The sequence below is a fragment of the Equus quagga genome, chromosome 2 (assembly GCF_021613505.1).
Source record: "Equus quagga isolate Etosha38 chromosome 2, UCLA_HA_Equagga_1.0, whole genome shotgun sequence".
Taxonomy (NCBI): domain Eukaryota; kingdom Metazoa; phylum Chordata; class Mammalia; order Perissodactyla; family Equidae; genus Equus; species Equus quagga.
In genome coordinates, this window is record NC_060268.1 from 149467605 (window position 1) to 149495321 (window position 27717).

General features: G+C 42.3%; 1 protein-coding gene across 3 annotated transcripts in view; it reads right to left on the bottom strand.

The window, feature by feature from the left end:
- Window positions 1–27717, bottom strand: part of MYOF (myoferlin) — a 152592-nt gene that overhangs the window by 70777 nt on the left and 54098 nt on the right. For 2 of the 3 annotated variants that reach the window (XM_046654929.1, XM_046654931.1), the window contains 14 exons: window positions 27212–27375; window positions 26483–26611; window positions 21643–21705; window positions 21509–21559; window positions 20278–20308; window positions 19429–19544; window positions 18640–18766; window positions 17283–17386; window positions 14624–14692; window positions 14480–14523; window positions 11701–11783; window positions 9564–9602; window positions 6021–6145; window positions 4742–4858 (listed from right to left, as the gene is read on the bottom strand). In XM_046654929.1, coding sequence (XP_046510885.1) covers window positions 4742–4858; window positions 6021–6145; window positions 9564–9602; window positions 11701–11783; window positions 14480–14523; window positions 14624–14692; window positions 17283–17386; window positions 18640–18766; window positions 19429–19544; window positions 20278–20308; window positions 21509–21559; window positions 21643–21705; window positions 26483–26611; window positions 27212–27375 — 1262 coding nt within the window. The remainder of the gene's footprint in view (window positions 1–4741; window positions 4859–6020; window positions 6146–9563; window positions 9603–11700; window positions 11784–14479; window positions 14524–14623; window positions 14693–17282; window positions 17387–18639; window positions 18767–19428; window positions 19545–20277; window positions 20309–21508; window positions 21560–21642; window positions 21706–26482; window positions 26612–27211; window positions 27376–27717) is intronic. The other variant, XM_046654930.1, reaches the window with a different exon arrangement.

The window sequence follows — 27717 nt, forward strand, 5'->3', positions numbered from 1 at the left end:
CGCACCCGGATGTGAACCGGGGAACACCAGGCCACCGAGAAGCGGAACGTGCCAACTTAAACCTCTGTGCCACCAGGCCAGCCCCATAGGCTGATTATTTCTAAGAAACAAGAGACTCAGAAAGTTCTTGTTACCTCCCCCTTAACTGCCTAAAAGAATTTAGATAAATGGCCTGTAACAGGAACCGAGCTATCACCAGAGATATTTGTAAAGACTATGGGATAAGTGTGGCGGGGCCTAGAGATCAGAGTCTTCTCCATGCCCACTGTCTCTGCTGGGCATGGCAAACATTTGTTTGCCAAACATCTGCATTTTCACCTCCATGTGAAGTGCCTTCTTCCTCTTTGAAGTCCCAAACCACTACCCCTAACGTCTTTTGTCTTTAGCTGAAGATGGTATTCAAGCCATTTATAAATGGCTTTGGTCATTTTGGCAAGTCGCTCAGGTTTCCTGGGTCTCTCCTATGTATACTTGTTATTAAACTTTGTTTGATTTTCTCTTGTTCACCTGTCTTCTGTCAATTTAATTCTTAGACCAGCCAGACTTAGAAGGGTACAGGAAAATTTCTTCCTCCTCTACACTATTTAACTGGAAATAGTGTCAGATCCCACAGGTCAAGGGCTCAGACACACAAGAGTGCCCCACCTCCCACTTCAGATGCCAATTACAAGTCCAGGTTTGTTACCTGTGCTTCTGACCAATTGCCTTTAAATCGGAGGTTCCCATGACTCCCATTCTTGGGTTTGATTAATTTGCTAGAGCAGCTCACAGAACTCAGGAAAATAGTTTACTTACTGTTTACTGGTTTATTACAAAAGGATAGGATAAAAGATACAGATGAACATTTGGATAGAAGAGATGTGTGGGGAAGTATGTAGGAAGAGGCGCGGAGCTTTCCTGCCCTCCCCAAGTGCACCGTTCTCCCAGCACCTCCACGTGCTCACCAACCCGGAAGTTCCCTGATCTCCATACTTCTGGGATTTTTATGGAGGCTTCATCACATAGGCATAATTGATCATTACCTCAACTTCCAGCCCCTCTGGGTGGGGCTGAAAGTTCTAAGCTTCTAATCATGGCGTGGTCTTTCTGGTGACCAGCTTGCATCTTGAATCTATCCAGGCGTCCACCAAGAGTCACCTCCTTGGAACAAAAGACTTGCCTATTACCTGGGAAATTCCAAGGGATTTAGGAGCTCAGTGTCAGGAACCAGGGTTAAAGATCAAACATTAGAACAAAAGATGTTCCTAGTGCTCTTATCACTTAGGAAATTACAAGGGTTTTAGGAGCTTTGGGCCAAGAACTGGAGGCAGAGACCAATATGTATTTTTTCTATTATTTCACAGCAACCAAGTTGCCCTTTTGTTGAAGCCTCTTCAGCTCTACCAGAAAGTTTCATTACATGCATACGACCCAGACCACGGGACTTTTATAAGTTGGACAAGGATCATGGCCACGTTCTAGGTTGACCACTCTCATTAAATCCTCCCAACAGTTGCACAAATCTGCTCATCTCACTCTCTGACCAGGCTCCTGGGGGCTGGAAGTGTGCGTACGTCCTCAGAATCTCAGCTCCTCTCCTGCTTTTTAATGTTGTTGGGGTTTTGGTTTATATATTTCATTTTTGTTTTTATTAAATTTATGATACAAGCCATTTTGCTTTCTGGGTTTAATTATTTGGAGCAAAATATATTAATTCTGTTTTGTATTTTAGGTTATAAAAAGATGTTCTTTTATATTGTTGACATATACTGTGGGCAGTATATATTGGGCAGTATATACTGTTGGCTCCCTGTTTTTATTTTTTACTTCTATTCTTACTAAATTTATGACATAAGCCTCTTTGCCTGTATGTGTTTCTTTGGAGCAAACAAAACTAATTTGGTTTTGCATTTTAGTTAGTAAAAGGTTTTTCCTTTATACTTCATTGGGCCTCTTTCCCTTCCTTCTCTCTCCTCCCCTCCATTATGGGTGTTTGAAACAGAGAGAAGAATCGTGGACTTAAATTGTGTTCTGGTGATGGAACAAAGTAAAGAGGCATCAGAATAGCTGAGAATCCACGCCAGCATTTCTGCCTAACCCTAAGTTTCAACCAACATCTTCAAGAGCCAGCTCCAGTCTGTAACTACTCAAGTCCATAACCACCCACACCAACATCATGTGTTTCCATGGAGGCCTTTGGGTGGTTTCTAGCCATTTTTTTGCATAATCTTGGCAGTAAATAGCATGTAAGCTGCCCCATTTTTCCACTCACCCTCTCTTCTTTTTCCCTTTTCTTAGTCTGTCCTTAAGATCTATAGCAATTCCTGTACTGAAGAGTTGATAGTGTTGTGGGGTGAATAGAAAGACTCTGGCCAGGACCTCATTGACTGGGGGAACCTGTTGCTTTTGGCTCTGTGTCTCTTTAACAAGTGAAAAACAAAACAAAATGAGTTTACATTGTGTGATCCCACAGCATAAACTCATGGAATCTGCGAGGGAGGATAGACTCATCATTTGCTGAAATGTGTTCCTGAGATCTTAACAAACCTCCGAATTCAAGAACATCACAATATTCTATCATTTCCTCCGTGAAATGTAGCAAAGCAACTGAAAACATTGGTGGACTCCTTTAGACCCTGAGAGCTGCTGCACCACTGTTGGGAACAGAGAACCACAGAGTCTCTCTCTCGCTGACAAGAAGACCCAATGGCTGGCTAGGGGCACTCACCAGCATTCACACACCTGCCTCTCTGCACATCTGATTCAAATTCACACCTCAGCAAAATCACTCCTTACTACACATGAAGAAACTTTAGGATAACTCAAGAGTAGTCAAAACCATTAACGCTAAATCCAAGAATGGCATTATGGCACCATTGGCATTATGGTATAAGTGGCAAAATGGTATTATTTGTGTGTCTGTATCTCAGTGGAGTTGGGTGCATGAGGAGTAGGGTGATGGAGAGTGACTTGATAATTCCTTGAAGAGTTCTCTCCCAATGAGGAGTTATAATAATCTGGCCTTTATATCCACTTGTTTAAGAGGGTGACTCAGCAAAAAAATCTGTCCTAAGATTTTTTATTGGATACATTAATGTACAAAAACTGGAAAAAGATGACTTAAAAATGGTAAGCAATTTCTGATTGTAGAGGTAGAGACGTGAACTCACATTTGAAGCAGACCATTGCCTGCTTTAGGAAAATTCCTTTGATAGATCTTTAAATTTACTATAAAGCAAATATCTACCATGATTCTTTCACAATTCAAATAACCTGAATTCAACCATTCTATTTCTGTTAGGTGCATGTTTTAGCCAGGGCTATGTTATAATCTTTGCTAATCTGGGGGGCAAAATTTTGCTTTCCCTGTATGAAGTTGGACTGATGCCCTGTGGCTTGCTCTTGTGGTGATGCAAGTGTTCTTTCCTGAGGCTCAGGGTTGGAATAGAGGCAACCTCCGGAAGAATGTGCAACATGGTCTTCTCTTCCTACAGAGGAGGATAAAGGAAGTGGATTGAAATCTGTGCAGCTCAAGAAGAACTGGACTTCTGATGTTCCAAACATGCCAAGAATGAAGAATCCAGAACATACTACTTTGGACTCTAACCTCCTAATACAGTTAATTGTCTTCTTCGGAGTCAATGAGCAAGGCTACAATGCTCTGGGGAAGAAGTGAGCCTTTCCTCTAAAAGGAGTGGATATTCTCCCTGTCAATCATCCTGAAAGGGGCAGATCTTATGACAGGCAGACATGATACTGCTAGAAGGAAGGAGAAAGCCCTTGTTCAGTTGGGAACTCATGGCAGTTGGATGTAGACTCTGACTTGATGATGTGTACAGGGTGGTACTGGAGGTTGGGGCGGATGGAGAGCCAAGCCCTGCCACAAAAAGTCAGGCTAGAGAGAGACAGGAAGCTGGTCTGAGCCCACGTTCTCTGAGAACAGCCACATTTAGCAGCCACTTCAAGTCACGCATTTTACTGTGTTTCCCTCCCCTGGTCTCAGACCTGGAAGTAAAAGCTTTTTAAAAGTTTCTGTTTGGTTTCTGATGTAATGTGGGGAAATAAGAGAAGGGCCTAACCTGTGCTTGGAATGGAGGGTGAAGGGAGGGAGGGCAGCAGCTTGAGGAAGCTTGTTGGTGGGGGGATGTGATTTGGAACCCAGCAAAAGTGGCCTTGGGCAGTGGGGCATCAGTGAACTGGCTGCTCTTGTAAACATTTCAGATTTCTGGAACACATAAGTATCACCATGGGATTCTCAGAAATAGTTGGGGAGGTAAACTTGGAAGACTTCCTGTCTTCACAGAAGAATGGAGTCTCAGAGCTGTTGCAATGTGGGTATTAATGTAAGCAAGCCCTCACATGCTGAGGAGGCTGAGATAAACCAGCTACTTCTGAAAATGACAAAGACTAGTGGTGGCACCTACACCATATGGGATGGCTCTTGCGGCCACCTCCCCATGACAGCCCAATCTCAGTTAGCAAACAGACCACCTACTTTGGGAGTATCGGTGCTCTTGCAAGTTTTCAGCAGGGTATCAACATCTCAAAAGATGAAGCAAGTCTCATCACCCCCACTGGGGTGTCATAGAAGGATCAAGAGAGCACTGAAGGGCACTTGCTAGGACTTAGGTCTCTCATCTACTCTGCCACAGCTGACCCTTCAGGCCTGCTTGCTCAGGCAAGTCAGCACTAGGCATCCCACCCACTAATCTTCTAAAACACTCCTTTCCATACCAAGCATGATCCACACTCCAATAGTTACCTCAACAACCAGCAGGTCATCATTTGAAATGGGCTCAAGCTTTTTATCTGGTGGTGTCTTTTCAAGAAAAGTGCTTAATTCAACCAAGATTCTGCCTCTGTAGGCAACTCCTTCCCCCTGAAAGGCAACAACACAGGGTTATTCCTCTAGGCATAAACAATAGCAAAAAGAACCTGTCTCTCTAGTCAGGCTAATCCAGCTACAACTTAAAGTCTCTCGCCTTCCATGGCCCAAAACCTCCAAAGTGAATCAGTCAGTAACTCTCTCATCTGGATTCAGGTCTTTAGTATCTGAAGGAAGAGCCAATGACATAAGGAAAGATCCCAAGGAGAGGCAGGGGAGCCAGGGCTAAAAGGGATCTTAGCCATGACTGAGGTCAAAGGCTTTCAAGCCATGCTCTACATCCAGAAGCAATTCACAGAGGCAAGGACCAGGGTAGAGGAGGCTGGAAGTCCCCCTCATCCTACTTCAGCAGAGCAGCTCTGCATTTATCTACGTTAACTTGGCTCCTTTTCTCCTTGTCTCAGAATAGGGAGGCTGCCATGTTGGCAACCAGAGCAAGTCTCACAAGTAGACAGGAAGTAAAGGAGGAAGATGTTCTGGGTGTGGCCAAGCATGAGGATGAATAGCGGATACTCCTCCCATCATCCCCAGCAGTGTTGGCAATAGAATCTTCTAGAGAGGAAGAGAAGGCTTCCACCTCCTCAGCCAGTTCTCTGCCCTCCCCCTCCTCAGGGCTTTCTCTCTCCCTCAGTCCCTTTCTTGGCCTTTGGGAGCTAACTAAAAGACAGTACTTTGGCTTCTAATGTGGTGGGAAGAGCACTTCGCATCTGTGGGCCTCCACGTCCTCACCTATAAAATGAAGAGTTTGGATCAGATCAGGGCTAGCAAAGAGTTCATCAGGCATGTCACCTCCAATCATTTGCTAAACTCCTAGAAAATGGTGTTGGACAGAATTCTGAGGCAGCACATTTGCTTATTAGGAAGGCGAGCCAACACTGATTACTGACATATGTCCGAAGCATAGGAGTGGGAGAATGGCCATACTATGTATTTGCTACCACCAAATTAGATGATCTCCATGATCCTTTCCTAGTCTTGCATTCTAAGGCTTGAGGAGCTTGAGACATCTATCCTTCAACACTTGATAAGTAATATGGTGGGTCTATGGGGCAGTGGGGTCCCCTAAATATGAGACTTAATTATAACCTATATTCCTATAAGAAGGAACCACATTTACCAGTGCTCATTATTAACAAACCTTAATTGAGAAACTAACCTTTCCAGTATTTAGCTCATCGTAGGGGTCTGGGAATCCCGTGTACTCTCTGGGACTTCCGTAAAGGTTCAGATAACAAGGTCCAAATGTTGGAACAAAGCCCACCTCTGTTTCTCCTGTATTTGCTGAGAGATCAGATCATCATTAGATTTTAGGCTTTTAACACTCCATCGAATGAAATAAATATTAGTTATTAGTTAGCCGGGTGAGACTAATTTCCTCCATTTTGTGAGTTAGTCGTATTAGAGCAAATTATAAGCACTTGTAAGACTTGCTATATTTCCCTTTTCTTATTGTTATAAAGCATTAAATAATAAACATTTTTGGAGTAGTTCAGGTAAACTTATGTTATTACAAAAAGATAATGCTATTCAAATGAAAGAATAATAAGACTTTCAAGTTGATTTTCACATTTTTTGCAAGTTTATAATTGGCATTGTATTAAACATGTCATTGGTAAAAAACTATATTGTTTGGGAAAGTCATTTAAATGATATATATCAGATTAACTCTACTTGTTTCCCAAAAATGTCATTTAGTCTCAAGTAGTTAGTATAAATCTGGAAGATGCTGTTAACAATACCAACCATTTAAAATTTTTATATGTAACACTGAACTGCCTGCCTATCGTCAGAAGACCATATCATATTCATAAGCAACATGAAGTCTCCATTCATGACACTCTACCTCTGATGAGCATCCAATATTCTCTGTATTTCTCCTATGTGTTCTTAGCAGGACTACTCCCCAGTGAGGGGCACTGAGGGCAATGTAAGGAAATAGTGGAGCCAAAGAGAGATTGTGGGTGAAGACAGGGAAATGTAAGGACTGCCCCTAACCACCTGAATGGCTCCCATATGGAAGAGGGATGGACTTGTCTCCAAAAGCAGAATAAGGATCACTGGTAAAAGCTATAAGGAGACCAACTTTGGTTCACTCAGTGTGAGGAAGATCTTTTTAGGAATTAGCTATGTCAAACAATGGGACAGATTACATTAGGGACAGAGGAAATGTTGAGGCCAAGACTTCAGCCTGTCTTTCAGGATGTCACCAAGACAATTCCTGCTATGGACGAGAGGTTGACCAGATCACCTCCACGGCCCTTTCCAACTCTTATGCTTAAAACTAAGGGAGAGAGAGAAATGGGGAGTAGCAGCTGAGCAGAAGACCTATTAATAAACAGTTGATAAACTGTTTAGACATATGCTTTGCAATCTTTTTCATTATTTGAGGCTCTCCTGCATGTGTATATGGGCTTGGGTACTTTTGAAGACAGGTAGGAACCATGCACACTGGCAGAAATTAGCTGAACTACAATCTCAGTGAAGAGAGACAATAAAGGGAACATTTAAATTAAAATGCAAGAAAGTAAAAACTGATAGCCCAAGGGTGAGGCTTGGTAAAACCCTGGGGTGCCACATTTCACACCTGCTTGGAAATCTCTTGTGAAACTCAAATAGTCACCAAGAGTTTTTCCAACAGAGATTCCTCTGGATCATGTTACCATGTTACTAAATGAGCAGGATGAAATGAATGATTATTATATCTGAATGTGTAAATTGGTTTGGCTTCATCTACTCTGCCATATGGAACATTGCAAAATTGACTAATTGATCATGAATAAGCAGGGTTTAGACTTCTTGTGCTGGAATATTTTGTTGTGAGGGAAGGAGTGTTGGGTGGGAACAGAGGATTAAAGCAGAGATCCATAGTGAGAGAAGGAAGTCATTTCTAGAAGTTGAATTGCAGAATGTTCAAGTAGGAATGGACATTGAAACTCTTGCACTCTAGTCATGTCACATTATGGATGGACAAACTGAAGCCCACAAAAGTGATGTGACCTGTCAAAGGTCCCTCAAGATGACATATTTAGGCCCAGATCTTGAGTTCCATGGTTCAGACAAGGGCACCTTCCACCACACCATCCATTCCTCTGGTCTAGTTCCACTTCACCTCCACCCAGTTCCCATGGGTGACTTTTGTGTTGTTTGTCATGAATATTTGCTTTTCATTAAAGATTTCCAAAGATGGAGACACAAATTGTCAATAATGGTCTACTGCATGTCACCCTGATATCAAGAGCTTAATTCTTTTTGTCCAACCAAATCTCTTTTCCAGTATTTTAAGCCCTCTGACTTGTGTGGTAATGCATTAACATGGAGAACTTTCCTTCTATGTGCTCATGTCTCAGCATGGTCTCCTGGGAATTCTTTAGCCTGGATATCAAGATTTTCCTCTGGGCTAGCTACAGCCTACTTTTCAAACAGTACTTTCCAAACCTCCTTCATCTCCCTGAAGCTCCTTTGGACTTCCATAAATGATCACTTTATATTTTAGTTTTTGAACCTTAAATAGCCGCTTATATCTGTGACTACATTATAAATTTTTTTCAGGAGTGGTGGGGAGCAGGATTCAGGCTTGTTTTATTTTATTTTTTAAATTTGTTGTTGTTGTTGTTGAGGAAGATTCACCCTGAGCTAACATCTGTTGCCAATCTTCCTCTTTTTTCTTTTTATTTGAGGAAGATTTGCCCTGAGCTAACATCTGTGCCAATCTTCCTCTATTTTGTATATGGGTCACCACCACAGCATGGCCACTAACGAGTGGTGTAGGTCCACACCCAGGAACTGAACCCAGGCCACCAAAGCGGAGAGGACCAAACTTAACCACTAGGCCCTGGGGCCAGCCCCATGTTTTATTTTGACTTCCTAAACACTGATTCTATCATGGAGTACTACCATATAAATATACATTGATTGGTTGATCAAATGAATAACAAAGTGTTACTGAATCTGCCAAGTTCACTACAAAACTAAGGACTACTTAATATTCATATAAAGTTTGATTATAAGATAATAGGATTGGTTTTTAAAAACAATAAGAATGAGGCATTATGCAATTACCTAAAGGCAGTCAATAACACTTTATATGTACCCAGAGCTTCAGTTTGCAAAGCTTTCTCACATGCAGTATCTCTTTTTCCTCTCACCGCAGCCCTGGGTGATTAGCATGGCAGGGATGACCATGCTTATTTGATAGGTGACAAACCTCTCTACACCTCAGAGTCCTCATCTATTAGGGGAACAACAACATCTGCCCTAGGAGAGTTGTGATGGTCAGTGTGAGAGCATTGAGCAAACTTGCAAAGAATGGCGAGCGCTGTGCAAACCAAAGGACATGTTAAGATCCCTCATATTTAGAAGACGAAGACCTTCAAGGTATAAAGTGGAAAACATAAACAACAAGAACAAAAAAATGTTATATCTCATAGACAATTATTTACAATGAAGCCAAATAGGATGGTATGCATTTAGGTGAAAACACGAGGCCTGTAGCAAAGCCTGGTTAGCACATTTGTTTTAAGCTTAGCCACACTGGACAACCATACAGCACTGACAGAAAATTAATATTCTAGCAGAACTCTTTCTAAGACAGCAACATGTCAACAAAAAAAAGGTTCTAAAGGCAATCAATTGATAAAATCTTAGTAAGATAACAGTAATCAGGAAAATCTAGAAGATAGCAAAATGACAAAGCATAAACCTGTATATGATGCAGCCCCAGATCCTGAGGATGAGAAATCTATGTAGTAAAAATATGACTGGTTAAACAAGAGAAACATGAGCATTATAAAAGAGACATTGAAAAAGTTAACCCAATCCAGTGCTAGGTAAGTGGTTTAGCAACACCAGAAAAATCCCAAATCCAGACCCAAATCACATGACCTTTTTATAATTTATACAAATCTCGCCGGTTAAATGCAAAATGGCTCAAAACTTTGTGACCACTGGCAGAATCGCCACATGAAATAACCCAACCTCTCACCAGCTCCAAGGCAGCGGGCCTCTGAGAACTAGCTTCCCACAGTCAAAGGAGGCCTGCTGAAGTCGCTACAGCTCATGTTGTTAACAAAACGTTTACTCGTCCTGGATCGGACTTAGCTGGGATCAAGGCCAGAAAATCCAAGTTAATTTAGTCTAAGGTTGTGTAGTTTATGGTTTGTATAGTTTATGGTACATGATTTCTCTCTTTTGGGGGATGCCTGCTGCTCATTGTTATTTTGAGGCCCTGTAACAGACTGTCTGCAGGGCCTGCAACAAGAGAAGGCCTCACAGACAGGGGCTGAAACTGCTTGTAACAATTTCTGTTTTTAGTTCTCCTGGATGTTACCACCATGTCACTAAGGAAAACGCTTATTCCAATATCTCTTTAATAATTATCTTTTTAATGACTTCCAGCTAATGACAAATGAATTTAAGTAATTTTTGCCCTCCCCTCTATACAGTTATAGCAAGACTTATAATTACTCTATTGGTTACCTTTAACCAACAGATTTAATCTAGTCTTTCTCTACCCAATGATTTAATCTAGTCTTTATATCTGGATTCCTCACTTGATAAGAAGAGGCCAGTAGCAGCCTCCCCGTCCCCCAACTCCTCTTCCTCCTTTTACTTCCAACCTCTATCTTCTGTTCTTCTACTTTTACGTTGTAATGGGCAATGACATTTACATTCTCTTCAGAACTTTAACTACAGGTTTAATAAAAAATTAAAAAACTGTTAATAGCGCTTACATTATAACAACCATATAAATACTGTTCCCTGCAGAGAAAACGAGAGCTGTAATTACATTTCCTTTGTCACAGTTCTAGCAACATGGTGCCCTATGCCACTTAGCCGGGAATCTTCAGATGTAATCTCTTTCTTACCTTCTACCATTTGCTTAAAAAAAAGCCACACATGACTTTCTATTTGAACTATATCTTCTTTGTTCAGCTCTTTGTTTTTCCTAGAATTTCTAATTGCCTTCTTTTTTCTTCTTGAGAGAGGAAAATTGTATCTTCTTCACCATATCTCTATTCTCTTCAAGTTCTTATTCATGCTATCTACTGCTTGGATTAACAACACAATTTTTTAAAACCTATAAAGTCCTCTCTTAATCAAGATGAAGAAGAGAGGAACCTTAGGTTTCCCAAGACAAAATTTTGTCTCAAATTCTCTCAGTTTACTCAATATGTTTAACCTACTGGCAATTATAAGAATTTTTGTTATTTTTATTTTGGTAACAAAAAATAAGTTGCTGATATTATTGTGTTAGCATTAAATTTTTTCTCTTACCATCGAAAGTTTTCTCCTTTATTCCCTGTTACAATTTGTGACATATGCACAGAACCATAATGTCAGGTAGAGGCAATTAGTTCTCAGTGTGGAAAACAACAAAAAGAAAAGTATATTGATCATCAATGTCTCTTAGCATGAAATGCATGAAAACAAAATACACATTATTTTAGGGAGTAGTGTCTACATGGTTTATTTCCATTTGACCTCCTTATTCTTGCCAAAGAAGTCGGTTGAGAAGGAATATTACTCTATATTTGGGTAGACTTGGGTCAATGCCACTCTAAAAAAACATAGTGCTAGCACTCTGTATTGACACTCAAAAATTTATAAAACAGCTACTGGAAAAGAGGTTTTGGATGGGAATAAGAAAGCTAAAGTCTTCAAAGTGTTCGTTGCCTTGATTATTAATTGTTTTGCTCGTCATAACCAAAACATCACTGAAATGGTTGACTATGCTAATCACATTTGACTTTTAAGAAATCCAGTCTATTGCCAGGTGGCTACCTCAGTTCATTTCTTCTCCAGAAGTTCTCACTTTATTCCAGCTCTGCTTAACTTACCTTCCACTTCCCCACCAGAGGCAGCAATTTTAGAGAGGTATAGATATGTTGTTCCAACTACGTCATTTTTGGTAAGCCGGTCCCTGTGTAAAAGAACAGGTTAAGGCCTCCACCTGTGAGGATACATTTTCATTTCAACAATAATAAGACAGAGTTGGAAAAGACCCTAGACCTTAGAAATCATCCTGTACCGTGGGCCTCGAGCTTTACTGCACTTTAAAAGTCAGTTGGAAGCTCCCGACTCTCATCTCCGATCCAAGCTTTTGATTCAATAAAAGCAGGAGTGGAGAACAAGAGGCTCCATTTATAACAAGTACATATCTCAATTGATTCTGATGCATATGGTCCTCCAACCACCCTTTGAGAAACACAGATCTAGTCAGACAACTCATTTCAGCTCTGGAAACAGATCTCACAGAGGTCAAGGAATCTGTCCATGGCCACACTCAATGTCATTGTCATAAAATGAATGCATCAATTACAGGCACATTGCATGATGAGTATGGTGCAATCACATTATGTAGAATAAGTGCACGTATCTTATTTTATCACGCTCATACTAATTACTAGGATGGTTTAATGACTACAACGGGCTATATCTAAGGGTCCTTCATAGGGAGAAAAATTCCCTTTCAATTCAATTCAAATATTTATTGAGCACCTACTGTGTGATAGACACTATTTTTCTGACTGCAGCTGCTTGCTTGGAACCTAAATCTTATCTACGTGGTAGGAACAAGTTTGCCCACTACAAGTATGTACAACTTTGTTTGTCTTTCCATGGGTATCTGAGAGAATCTGTGAGCCTAACTCATGAAAGAGTGGGTGTAAAAATAAGGTTTAGGGGCCAGTCTGGTGGCGTAGGGGTCAGGTTCGCGTGCTCCGCTTTGGCGGCCTGGCCTTCGCTGGCCTGGATCCCAGTTGCAGACCTATGGACCGCTTATCAAGCCATGCTGTGGCAAGCATCCCACATATAAAATAGAGGAAGATAGGCACAGATGTTAGCTCAGGACCAATCCTCCTCAGCAAAAAGAGAACGACTGGCCACAGATGTTAGCTCAGGGCTAATCTTCCTCAAAAAAAAAAAAGGTTTACACTAATAACATTCTCTCTGTTTAATTCCTCCTCTTCTTTATTCCATTTGGTGGCACACCCACTCTGAAGTTTAGGACCCCTTGGGAGGGAGAAAATGTTCAGTATTTTGAGGAAGGAATATACTACAGTATAATATTATTATCTACTATACTAATATTATATATTACAAATGGTATATATAATGTTATGCATTATACAGTATAATAATATTAAGTTACAGAAAGTGACTAATTAAACAGTTTGCATGAGAAAAAATTTTATTTATGGGTATTAAGCCACACAAATGGGTTTTGCATCATCTCTGTCCATCCAGAAGGGTCTAGACTACATTTAAAGGATCCTTAGCTTTCCCTCAGTTGTGCAAATGCCCTACAGGGTATGTCACCTAAGATCTGGATCTAAGGATTCTGCAGTCAAATAGGGTCCCTCTGTGCATTCTAATCCACACTATTGCTTTGGAGAGGGAAGACTAGGATAGAAAAAAACCCACATTTGTAGTGACCACAGGCAACTCTGAGATGGTTTGATCAGCAATCAGCCCAACGCAGAGCCTGTAGGCCAGAGTGTTCACCTGAGCCATGTAGAGTTCAAACCCCACACACCTAAGGCTTCCTGAGGACCCTGGAGCATCTTCAGAATGTTGCCAGAGGGTCCCAAGTGCCTTAAAAGTAGCTCACACTCATTGCAAGAGGCATCCTGTCTTTAGGCCACTTCACGGCCCTCAATTAACCATGACGTGGTCATTGGACAAAATGAAGCGCACTCCCCTCCTCCCAAAGCCCCCTGTTGCCAGAGTACCAAGAGGGTACTGACATGAAAGTCAAAAACACTGGGCCAAAGGAAAAACCACAGCCAGACAAGGTGGGGGTCCAAGTGGGCCTCTTACTATCTGAGTGACTGTAGGCAAGTTACCTGACTTCTCTAAGCCTCAGCGTCCTGATCTGTAAAATGAACTAACAATAGTCTCTGTTCCACGGGGTTTCTCTAAAGACTAAATGAAATAATGTAGGTATGGCATGAGGCACAGCACCTGGCACTTACTAATGCTCCAAAGTCAGCAGCTAACACCATAATAAACACAGATGATGATGATGACGACGACGACAACGATGATAATAACATTTGTCATTTCCACTCTCATGGAGCAAACAGCTACCAACTGAATGCTCCATTCAACTGGAACATACCCCAGAATGGCCTCATTATGGCCAATCAGCACTAGGAGGTTGGTCTAGTAAAAATTCCAACCAGAACCTTTCAATGAAATTCCTTTGTGTTCAGTCAGATAGGTAGCTCTGCCCGTTTTCGTTTCTAACAATAACAGAGAATAGCTCTCAGAATGTTCTGGTGATTCTCCCCAAGAAATTGTTTACTGCATTTCTGAAGTCTATTTTGGACAGCCTAGTGATATTTAAAGCCTTGATTTCTTTTCTTGGGACATTTTCAGATCATTTTCCCTTCTTTTGTTTATGAGCAGTTGAACCAAGATAGCCAAAGCTTTTCTGTAATAATACCACTATTTTTAAAGAAAACACCCGATTCCAGGAGCAGTTTATCCCTTCCCTCTGGAAGAAAAGCCAACATACTGAGAAGCAGGAGTTAGACCCTCTAGAGTAATGGTCCTCAAATCCAAATGTTTAATTCTTTCATTCTGAATTTGACACAAGTCCATTTTTTAACTCACCAGTCATATACTGTTAGTTTTATTTTTTCACACATTGAAGGAAACTGTTAAAAAGAAACAGACAAAAAGCAGTTATTTCTCCACTTATTCAGTAACTATTAACGTAAGTATTCTTACTTTTTCTGAAAGAAAAGAAAGCCATACCTTGATCTGAAGATTAACAATTTGATTCCACTCAGGGTTTGCATTTTTCTCAATTATATTTGTGCAAACCTGTAAAATCATCAAAGCAAAATGGTAGGTATTCAAGTGTTTAATTTCTAAAATTTTATAGTGTATACATACTGAATTATGACTGTAGAAGTTTACCTATAGGTTATATACTTAGTAACCTGGTTATAGTTTATTTTTCTTGATAATGACTTGGTAAAATATGACATGGGTTTCATACTACCTTTGCTTCTTCTGTGCACTAAAAGTTAGTTTTCAGTTACCAGATTTCTAACACTGCATTAGTGTAATGATGCAAGAGTTAATGTTTATTGAGCACTTATTACATATCATCTAATAAGCATCTCTTCATTAACATGTCCAAATAGACCTCTCTCTCTTCTTTTTTGGTGAGGAAGATTAGCCCTGAGCTAACATCTGTGCCATTTTTCCTTTATTTTGTATGTGGGGTGCCTCCACAGCATGGCTGATGAATGGAGTAGGTCTGCGCCTGGGATCCGAACCTGTGAAACCAGGCTGCCAAGGCAGAGTGCATGGAACTTCAACCACTCGGCCACGGGGTGACCCCCAAACATATCTCTTGATCCTGCCCACTAGTCCCTCTTGCTGCTCCCCAAACTGGCTCCTGTTCCAGTCTTTCCATCATCGTTCACCAGGTTTCTCGGACTTAGAACAGTCAGCCATAACATCTCTCTCCCCCTCATATGCCTCATCCAATTCATTAGTAAATCCTGACATGCCATCTTCATGTAGATCCTGATCTCCCCCAGGTGCCTGCTGTTGGCCTTTATCTGGATTCTCCCTTCCTCGCCTGCCCCCTTACTTTCATGTCACTCCCCTGTGCAGCACCCTCAGCGAGCTCCCCAAGTACACTCAGAATAAGGTCCAGATCCCAACTCTGCCTGATAAAGCCCTACCTGCCCCCATCTCTCTGATCTTATCTTAGTTTTCCCCCTTGCTCGCTCCACTCCAGCCTCACAGGCATTCCTTCACTGCAAGTGCATCTCCTCCTTGAAGCCTTTACATCCACTCTTCCCTCTGCCTGGAAGCCCTGCCCCCTCTCCCCCAGATCCCTGCATCATCCAGGCCTCTGCCCAAATGTCACTTCCCCAAAGGTGTCCCACATGATAGCCTAACTAAATATCCCTCCACCCCCCCACCTCAATCACTTCTTGTCCTCTGCTTTATTTTCTGTGTAGTACTTGACACTGTCTGGAATGATTCCATTACTCCTTCGCTTGTTTACTGTCGTCTTCTATCACAAAGTAAGCTCCATGAGAGCACTGACTGCCTCGCTCACCTCCACATCCCCAGCACATGGACAGCATCTGAGCCTCAGTGGGCTCACAACAATTACTTCTCGAGTTAATTAACCCTTTCAACAATCCTATGGGATTATCATTATCCCCATTCATAGTTAAGGAAATTGAGACTCAGAGGTTAAGGAATTTACCTTATGTGCCTATGGAAGTGGGTGAAATCTGAATTTGAATCAGGCCTCATCTTGCTCCAGAACTGAGGCTTTTCCACCAATCCCCATTGACCCTTCTAGGAAACAACATCCAGTCCATGCCTGTGTTGTTTGCCAAATCTCACTTTCCTGAATAAATTGTCCAACCACATAGAAGATAGCAGTTCCTCATGCCTACAACTGTCCATGGTACGTTGTTATTCTGCTATGGAACCCCACTCTCCAATCTATGGGGGTAAAAGTGGTGGTTGCAGAAGTTCCTACACAAGGAGTCCCCCAGCTTTTCCCAGAGGACTGTGATGGGGCTCCCCTGCCTAACTCTCCAGTTTCAGCAGCTTGGGCACAGGAGATAAGAAACATGACAGGAGTGGTCAGCTGGGCATCGGGGGCCTGTACTCCACGGCATGTACCAGGGATTACTGTTGCTGCCTAGGGAGCTTGCCCAGCCAGCCCCGGTGGTCTGGTGGTTAAGATTCTCTACACTCACCACCACAGCCCAGAGTTCGTTTCCTGATCAGGGAACCACACCACCTGTCTGTCGGTTGTCATACTGTGGTGGCTTCAAGTTGCTATGATGCTGAAAGCTATGCCACCAGTTATTAAAATACCAGCAGGGTCACTGATGGTGGACAGGCTTCAGCAGAGCTTCCAGACTAAGAAAGACCAGGAAGAAGAACCTGGCTACACACTTCTGAGAAAATTGGCCATGAAAACACTGTGAACAGCCACAGAGCATTGTCTGATGTAGCGCCAGAAGATGAGAGCATGGTGCAGAAAGACCGGGTAGGGTTCTGCTCTGCTGTACACAGGGTCGCTAGGAGTCAGGATCGACTCAACAGCACTAACAACAAAGGAAGCTTGCCTAAGATTAAGATAATGCTTGGACCTGCGAAATAATCCAAATAATTCACTGGTAGCTTTTACTTTTCTAATCTTTCAAGAGGCTGAATTTTCTAATTGGAGTCCTTCATACTTTCCACTCCAAAATACACCTGTGGAGAAACCTGGCATGTTCAGACTCAGATAATCTGTGTTCCTGCAGAGTGCCCAGCTCATCAGGGGGCTACTTGAACAAAGAATAAGCAGGAATTCACTCCAAGGAAAACACGGTGGTTTAAATATTTATTTCTAGAGGCATTTGCAGTTAGATCACGTACAAACCTTTTTTCCAGCAAAGGAAACTTCCACAAAAGGATCCACTAGGTTTTTCTTATCTGCACTGCCTCCAAATATTTCCTTTACCGTCTGTGAGAAGGCATCATCCACTGGAAAGTAACATGGTGCACAGCAGAAATTAAATTTGATTTTCTTACAAGAATAGAAATCACTCAGCAAAATTAAAAACGTTCTCCTATACAGGAACACAGTTGCAACAAGAATTGTTCTCCAAAGTGGCAAGCCCCAAGAGCACGGTACTGCAGAAATCCTTTTTTTTCCTAGTTGAGAGAGAGAAAATGTTTTCTCCCCACAAAGTTTTAAAATCAACAGGAGCACCTTGAAAAAAGAAACTGATAAATTATTATGTTGAGAATCAATCATTTATTGAGGAAAACAGCAGAATAAAGAAAGTCCATCCAGATAGGGTAAGAGAGAATTCTCAAACTCAGGCCTGCTTTCAATTTGGAAAAGGTGCTTTAGATGAAAGTGATACAGGCCTAGTCTGACTTTTCCAGAGAAATTCAAGGAAATTTGGCATAATCATGGTAACACATCTAGTCAACTATAAACGGCAGATCTCTTTGTTTTACAAAGTCAAAAACGAATGGAAATCAGTTAAGTAGGTCATTGTAGGAAGCATAATGTCAGGTTTGATTTATTTACTTCACTTATGATATTTCTCAGGGAAAGATGGTATGCGGAGGCATTACAGGGTCTTTAAAAAGGGGAGGTGGTTCTCAGGAAATGTAGCAAACCCTGAAGAGATTTGGGTACTGTCTCCTGGGGGCTTGGAGAGGGGTCTATGTCCCAGGGCCCAGCAGGAGGCAGACAGACCAGGCCAGGCAGATAGAATGCTGGGTCCCCAGCAACGACAGAGGACTAACTGGACTAGTCTCTGTGAGCAGAATCACTGTGATTCTCTTAAACGCATCCAGTCTCTTAATACGCACATCTCATAATATAATAGTGACAGACTTGTAGTTATCGGCACTTAATCACCTTTGGCTCAGCCATTTTTAATAACCCAATAGCAAATACATTTATTTGATAATAAAATTCACATTTTCATTTGGGATGAAAGGAACTGGAAGTGCTGACTGTTGACCTCTCTCTAGTATTCTCTAGAACAAGGAGAAAATATGGAACACTGAAGAAAGAAGGGATGGAGCAGAATGGGCCAAAGGCTCAACAACAAACACGGATCAGTGACCAAATGGCTACCCCATGCACCAGCTCAGGTAGCTTTCAAAGGGGCCAGAATGAACGAAAATAAGTTCAAGCCCTATATGGAGAATGATTTTAACACATCTAATCATGCAGATAACTGATAATCCCGGGGCAGGATTATATCAATACGTACTCTGGGGGATATCCTCCGCTCGGTAGATTTTCAGCAAGAAGGTCACCCACCGGAGGGCGATGCCAGCAGGGAGCAACAAATTACTCTCCACGTCATCACTGTCATTATCGTGATTTTGTTCCTCAGGCTGGTGGGGACACATGATAGCAAATTACACACACAGAAAAGCAGCTTTTGTGAGAAGCCAAACTGATGCTTCTAAAATGAAACTGACTGGAACCATTTCCATTAGGATTTCCTGGGATTCAGGCTTAAGAGTTCAGGCACCAATTCAGCAAAGCTCCTCTACAGAATCAATGCCCACGTGTTTCTTCAATCAATACACCACAAGAAAATAACGTGTCCTTTTGTAGTTTTATGTGCACTACCTAGTAAACAGAGTTCCTGAAGCTCTTCCAATTTCTCTCTGACCACTTACTATTCCCAGCTTTGCTGCCCATTTTCCTAGGATGACAACTGCTCCTTTAGGGAGCGATGCCTGATCCTGCAAGTGAGCCAGGCTCTGTAGATAAGATGATGCAAAGAAGTCTTAAAAACACACATAGATTTATTGAATGACAAACCCACTCACAGACATCAGGAAGGAGTCTAAGGGAGCTAGAATCATAATTCTGTCACAAAGAAAAGAACAGCTTCTGAAAACCAGGTGGAACTGGAGGGTTCATGTTGATTCCAATCATATTGATTGGAAACTGTGTTCCCTTTCACAACAAGTGGTACCCACTTGCTTAACTCTTGGTCCTCTTTTTTAATGAAAACTCATAAACGGGAGAGAATGTAGGGGCTTACGGGAGGCTCGTCTCCGGTTCCGAGGACCAACATGCTGACTTTCATGTAACCTTTAGCACCTGAGCTGGCATCTTCGGGGTCATTGAGAAGAAGCCATTTTCTCATGACAGCGTGACCTAAAATAAAAAAGGAGTGAAAGGACAGGGGCACTCTGAAGAGAAACTGACTGGTATGTGGTTCCATGTGCTGTGAGATAAACATTCCCTCCAAAGTGTCATCATGACACCCCAAATTCCCCAGATGGGTCTCTATATTAATGTCTCCGCTTTGCACTGACACCCTTCCCCATCCTGCCCCGGTGTGATTCAAGCAAGATTCTCTAAGCTTTACTAACTGGTTTTATAATTTGATTTTGATGAGATTAAATTATCCTCACAAAGCAAAGAAATTACCTATTTGTGAATGTCAGGATAAGTGCCATTAGCCAGATTTAAAAAAGACACCCATACTAAGCTATTATTCATTTCCACCGAGTATCCTTCCCCCTTCTCAATCAAGAAAAATAATTTTTTTTACTTCTCTCTTTTTTTTTCTTGTGAGGAAGATTGGCCTTGAGCTAACATCTGTTGCTAATCTTCCTTTGTTTTTGGCTTGAGGAAGATTGTCGCTGAGCTAACATCTGTGCCAACGTTCCTCTACTTTGTACGTGGTATGCTGCCACAGCATGGCTTGATGTACGGTGTGCAGGTCTGCGCCCGGGATCTGAACTGGTGAACCCTGGGTCGCCAAAGTGGAGCACGCAAACTTAACCACTTCACTACTAGGCTGGCCCCCTTTTTTTGATTCCTTGATCCCCTAAATTTTCTTTATTCCCAGAATCTTCCAGTTCATGGGGAGAACATTACTTACCAGGTTCATCATAAACGAATCCAACATCAATCTGAGGGGAAAACAATAAAAGGAGTTTAAATAGATTTTAAAATCAGTTTCTTACATCAAAGAAACCATCATTATTTTATTTAAATATAATGCTCTTGACTAGACTTAAATTTCTTCGAGACTCAACATTTCCATCTTACCCTCTCTATACTCCCAATACCTTGCCTGATGTGAGGCACATAGAAGACCCTCAGTGAATCATTTTGAATGAATGAGCTAGTCTTAGAGTTGGGAGGGAGCAGGGAATCAGGGTGACCAATGTGTCCCTGTTTGCTTGGGACTTTCCCAATAGCACAGAAAGTCTCACAGAAACCTCTTCGTCCTAGGCAAACCTGGACTTCTGGTCACCCTACAGGAAGTCACTTGACTTACCTTCCTATCCAATACTCCTTCTCCAACTAATACTAATGCTAATATTAATAACCTCATTGATTGGGCATTTCAATATGCCAGGTGTTACACTGGATGCTTTATATATTCTATCTCATTTAGTTTGCACAACGACTCCACCTTACAGAGGAAGAAATTAAGGATCAGAGAGGTTGACGTGTGGCTAGTAGATGGCAGATAGGGTATGAACACAGGTCTGCCTGACCCAGATCAGCCTCTAGGACTCCTAACAACTGGGAGCTCCTTCCTTGGAGAGGCAGCCTATTCCATATAGAATTGCTGGAGATGTGCCAACCAGGTATTTGGTCTTAATTCCAATGTGAGTTACTCGGAAAAGCACCCCGATCCTTTCCCCAGGTTCGGCTCGCCTTTCAACCTCCAGATTTATAGTAAGTAGCTTTGTAGATGGAGCTCTGGGGCCACTGGATAGTAGAGCGGGGTGATGGGCTTCTTGCCATGGTCAAGCACCCCTCCCTTTGTAGCAGTGCACTGCTTTCCATCCATGGCTGGAACGCTAGGAAGGGCCCTGAAGTGGCAGCTTCGTGGCATCTTGCTTTAAGGTACTGCTGAGTGTTGTACTTTGGTTGACTAGATCCAGGCCAGAGGCCACTCAGCTGGTTTCTGGCCCCTGCGGCACTCACATCCTCCTCATGTTCCAGCCCTTAGCAAGGCTCATGGCATCAATCCCTTATACAAAACCTTAAGATGTCACCAAGATGGGCATCCTGAGACCTGGCCAGGACCCTGATTCCTCGCTGTGAAAGGGTCCATCTTTGATGTAAGTTGAATGAGACTGACTGTTGACACCCACCTTAAACTCCCCCATCAGACAATCTGCCCGCAAAGAATGGGAATTATAAACCTGGAAGAAAGAAGAGCGGAGAAAAGATTATCGGCTTTATCCAGCAGTGAGCAAGCATGACCTTCCACTCTGGGCCCCCTTACCCGAATGCTGATGATCTCGTCCATCAATTCAGAAGGGGTTATGTGGAGATTGTAGAAAAATAACTGTCAAAACAAAAGAGAAAAATGTTTGAATGTTAGCAGGGGTGGACTCAGGCTTAGTGGGATCTGATGCTATAATTTGGGGGCCATCCTAAAAAAATGCAAAACACAAACCCAAAATTAGATTTGACCCTGTGAATACACTGCAGGGCCTTGGAAAAGACCCCGAAGCTTGAGCTTCACGAGCTTTGTGGGAGACTCACCTCTGACTGTTGGAAAAAGGAAAAAGGGGTAAGTAACAACTATAGTGTTTATTTAACTAAATTAAATGGTTCATTTGGGACCAGATATCTACTAACTAACTGAAGGAAAGACCTAACTTTATTTTATGTGCTTAAGGCTTGCATGATCTGGAAAGCTGAGTTTAATTCTCTACCATTTTTAGATGTATCATTTGTGTTGAGCGACTCTAATTTTATTCTTTCTAACAAAACACCTTCAAAGCCAAGTTTGCCCATTAGGTAACGTGAGCGCCTCAGTAGAGTTAATACTGACCACATTTCAACTCATTGTAACAGCTAAGTTTAAGGCTGATTCTTGGGCTATACGGACGTTGTACTATAAAACCAAAGTTTCATGCACCAATAAACTTTTATCCTAAGAGAGAAAGATTAATCATTTATTTAAACTGAGACTTTTTTCTCCTACTTATTACTTAGAAATATTTTAAATTTACAGGAAAATTGAAAGAATGGTAAAATAAACACCATCTTTCACTTATGTTCACCAATTGTTCCTACTTGAGGACAATGGCTTTCTCTCTCTCTCTCTTTTATTAACTGAACTATTTGAAAGAAAGTTCTAGATATCATAACAATTCACTCCTTAAAAATAGATTCACGTGCATCTCCTAAGACCAAGGACATCTTCCAATGTAATCACAATACTATGATCACATCCAAGAAATTTAGCATCTAAAGTATAGTCAATTTTCAAATTTCTACAATTGCCCAGAAAAAAGGTCTTTTTGTTGTTTTTTTTTTTTTATCTAGGATCCACTCAAGGATCATACATTGCATTTGGTTGCTGTGTCTCTTTAGTCTCCTTTTATCTAGAACAGTACTTCTGACGACTTTTGTTTTTTTCCATCAAGACCTGTCGTTTTGCAGGATATCCCACAATCTGGATTGGTATGTTTTCTCACTGTTAGAGTCAAGCTGACCCTTTGACAAGAAATGACAGGGGTGATGTTGATCACATCAGGACACATAAGTCCGTTTGTCCCATGGCTGGTGATACTAAGTTTAATCACTTGGTTAAGAAGACACACATAGGGGGCCAGCCCGGTGGCGCAGCAGTTAAGCGCGCATGTTCTCCTTGGACGCCTGGTGTTCGCAGGTTTGGATCCCAGGTGCGGACATGGCACCGCTTGGCAAGACATGCTGTGGTAGCCGTCCCACATATAAAGTAGAGGAAGATGGGCACGGATGTTAGCTCAGGGGCAGTCTTCCTCAGCAAAAAAAGGAGGATTGGCGGCAATTAGCTCCTCCTCCTCAAAAAAAAAACACATGTAAACCAAGGATTTTTTTCTGACAGTAATTTTCTTTAATGAATTTACTTGTGGATTGCTTTTAATTAAATTTTTTTTTAATTTGAGTTCATAATAGTTTACATCATTGTGAAATTTCAGTTGTACATTATTTCTTGTATGTCGCCACATAGGTGCTCCCTTTCACCCTCTGTGCCCACTACCCATCCCCTTCCCTGGTAACCACTGAACTGTTTTCTTTGTCCATGTGCTTGTTTATATTCCACATGTGAGTGAAATCATCTGATGTTTGTATTTCTCAGTCTGGCTTATTTTGCCAAACATAATCCCCTCCAGGCCTTTCAATGTTGTTGCAAATGGGATGAATTTGTCTTTTTCTGGCTGAGTAGTATTCCATTGTATGTATATACCACATCTTCTTTATGCAATCATCGGTCGATGGACACTTGTGTTGCTTCCACATCTTGGCTATTGTGAATAGTGCTGCAATGAACATAGGGGTGCATATGTTATATTGGATTGTTGATTTCAAATTGTGTGTATATATACCCAGTAGTGGGAGAACTGGGTCATATGGTAGTTCTATTTTTAGTTTTTTGAGGAATCTCCATACTGTTTTCCATAGTGGCTGCACCAGTTTGCATTCCCACCAGCAGTATATGAGGGTTCCCTTCTCTCCACAACCTCTCTAACAGTTGTTATTTTTAGTCTTAGTGATTATAGCCATTTTAACAGGCGTAAGGTGGTATCTTAGTGTAGTTTTGATTTGCATTTCCCTGATGATTAGTCATGTTGAACATCTTTTCATGTGTTTATTGGCCATCTGTATATTTTCTTTGGAAAAATATCTGTTCATATCCTCTGCCCATTTTTTGATTGGGCTGTTTGTTTTTTTGTTGCTCAGTTGTGTGAGTTCCTTATATATTATGGAGTTAACCCCTTATCGGATATATGATTTGCAAAAATTTTCTCCCAGTTGGTGGGTTGTCTCTTTGTTTTGATTCTGGTTTCTTTTGCCTTGCAGAAGCTCTTTAGTCTGAGGAACTCCCACTTGTTTATTTTTTCTTTTGTTTCCCTTGTCTGAGAAGATGTGGTATTCGAAAAGATTCTTTTAAGTTCACTGTCAAAGAGTGTACTACCCATATTATCTTCCAGGAGTTTTATGGTTTCGGGACTTATCTTCAAGTCTTTGATCCATTTTTATTTTATTTTTGTATATGGCACGAAATAATGGTCTACCTTCATTCTTTTGCATGTGGCTGTCCAGTTTTCCCAACACCATTTATTGAAGAGACTGTCTTTTCTCCATTGTATGTTCTTGGCAGCTTTGTCGAAGATTAGCTGTGCATATATGTGTGGTTTTATTTCTGGGCTTTCAGTTCTGTTCCACTGATCTGTGTGTCTGTTTTTGTACCAATACCATGCTGTTTTGATCACTATAGCTTTGTAGTATATTTTGAAGTCAGGGATTGTGATGCCTCCAGCTTTGTTCTTTTTTCTCAGGATTGCTTTAGCTATTCGGGGTCTTTGGTTGCCCTATATGAATTTTAGGATTCTTTGCTCTATTTCAGTGAAGAATGTCATTGGGATTGGGATTGGGATTGCATTGAATCTGTAGATTGCTTTGGGTAATATGGACATTTTAACTATGTTTATTCTTCCAATCCATGTGCATGGAATCTCTTTCCATCTCTTTATGTCATTATCTATTTCTTTCAATAATGTCCTATAGTTTTCACTGTATAAGTCCTTTGCCTCCTTGGTTAAATTTATTTCTAGGTACTTTATTCCTTTTTTTGTTATGATTGTAAATCGAATTGTATTCCCGAGTTCTCTTTCTGTAAATTCATTATTAGAGTGCAGAAATGCAACTGATTTTTGTAAGTCGATTTTGCACCCCGCCACTTTACTGTAGTTGTTAATTATTTCTAATAGTTTTCCAATGGATTCTTTAGGGCTTTCTCTATATAAGATCATATCGTCTACAAACAGTGAAGTGTAAACTAGGGATTTTTTTAGTAAAATCCTTTTATTGAGTTATGAGTTGGTCTGTTTAGAGGCTCAGTTATTTGATGCTTCCCTTTGCCAAGAGATCTATTCTCAAAAAAGTTCATTAAAACGGGAAAATTCTGAGGCAGAGGTTCTTGCTGGGCTCCTCAGAATGTAGCTGAATAAACATGTATTCTGTGTTATAAATGCATTGCGCCTTGGGCATCAAGCCAGCCAGTGTCTCTCCTCCCTACAGTCCAGCCTCGCCCTCCCAGCGAGTCTCTCCAGCCCTTCCGAAGTCCGCTTCAAGCGCCCCCTCTCAGTGAGCATCTACCCGCCTCCGCTGAGCTTTGACAGTACTCAGCTGCAAGCTGTGGTCCGCAAGTCATCTGAAGAGGAGAAATTAAAGGTGAGAAGAAAACGGGGCCTTCTGCGAAGCGGGGGGCCAGCTTGAACAAAAGGGAAGAAAGAGGAACACCAGACAGAAGAAACCGGTTTCTTCAGCAAGTAAAGATAGGAAAAAAGGACAAAAATCAGAGCCGGGCTGGGAGTAGAAGCTGAGGGAATTAAGAGGAGCTGTGCTAGGAAACTGTGGCAGAAAGGCCTGGGCTCAGAACAGAGCATGAGACGCAGGCCCACGGAATCTCAGAAATGTGTCTCCTCAGCAGAGGAAGGCTGCACTCCAAAAATTCCCCAACCTCACCATTCCTCTTCACAGCCCTCATGGTGGAGTGTCGTGGCATTTGAGATGACCGGCAAGGGATTAGGTATTTTTGAGGAGTGTTACAGAAGAGGTCAACAGAACCAGAGGTCAACAGAACCAGGCTGTATTCTTTCTCAGTATGGGGGGAAAAAACGCTTTTTGCTCATGTGTAATGGCTTTCTTACATATTTTTTATGTTTTGACACCTTTAAAAATTTGGGTTACTTCGTCACACAGTCATCCCTCAGAGACACCCTGCTAATTAGAAAGAGCAAAAACAGACGCAGGTGACTTCATGCACTCCATCATAAGGGATGCAAAGATCCATTAGGAAGGGCTCTGTCCGGAAGTTGTTGCAACAACCCCAGAAAGACACCAGCAGCTCTGAGAACCAGTGACAAAGGAGACCAGGTAATTTCAAGACCCAGAGGTTCTTAGCTTAGTACGTTTAATGCTGGAACTTTGGCTTGTGTTTACCAGTTAGGTTTGCACCTGTGCTCCCCTCCCACAGGGGACATGGGAGAGGTGGGTGGAAGGCAGGCAGGTGCATATAAATAGAACAGACTCACTGAACAGGAACATGCCTTCTGCCCGTTTACCTCATCAAAAAATGGATTGTTGCCCCTCTTGATTCGTGTTCGATGTGTCTGGCCACAGACGTGGACTTTGACCACAGGCTTTATGTTGTTGCCGCTTAGCTGCCGGCCCTCGATCACCCGAACACGGATCTGCAAGCACAGAAGGGGTGTTGTGACTGATCCTCTCACAGCGCACGGCGTGAGAGAACCCTCGGGCGTGGCCTCAGCTCGTCCACCTGTGAGGACCGCTAACACCAGGCCCGGGCAGCTCTGCGACCGACTGGTGCTAGCAGACCGGGAGCAGCTCCTGTGCGCATTCCCGAGGTGGAAACTGGGCTTGGGGTGCAGAAACCAAGAGCAGCGGTGGGGTTGAGATAGTCCAGACTGGCCCAGGAAGGGGCAGGGCTGAGGCCCAAGCCTCCTACCTGGTCCAGCCCTGGGATGCACTAACTCACTCCAAAGCTGAAAACCCAATGTCTGTGCTTCTGTTCTTCGACTAGCTCTTTCCTGCCACCAAAGAGAAGGAAGGATATGGTTTTATTTCTCTGAAGACCCTCATCTAGCTTGACTACATCTTCTTCTGCATGCAGAAGATGGACAGCTCTTCTTATTGGGTTTACGCCTGACATCCTCTTTCACTAGTCGAGCCACTGCCCGCAGAAATAGGTCCTTCCTGACGTCACCACAATTGCCAGAAGCTGGACGATACAGTGGTAAAACCAGGATGGGGGGCGCCAAGGCCATTCCTACCTGGAAGTCCTGTGGCTTGTTGGACAGTATCCGCCGGCCCTTTCCTTTCGTGAGCCTCCGGGCAAGCTGAGCTTCGGACGCTGTCCCACCTGGCCCCCTGGGCCCAGCGCCCCTGACCGCGCCGTCCAACACGTCTTCACCACCTCCATCTTCCTCCTCTTCTCCTAAAACACCAAAAAGGATTCCCGTCAGAGATGGCCCTCCCTCTGTAAATGGCTGCACCCTGGTTTCCTGGACATGGAGAGCTTTCAGTGTTCCTGAGGCGGGAGGTGAACGAGATGCTTCTTGGTGACACCGACTTGGGGCTTGTTGTGACTCAAAGATTTTTCAGGAAAATATGTTCATGGTGCATCAGACTGTCTTGAAAGTGTCAAGGAGAATGCCAGAGACTACAGGGAGAGCGAGAGGAGATGGTGCAGTCAGACCCAGGCAGAAATAACCCCGTTCTGATCTCGGACCCCAGCCTGAGGACAAGGGGCTTTTCTGCAATCAAGATGGAGGAAGGA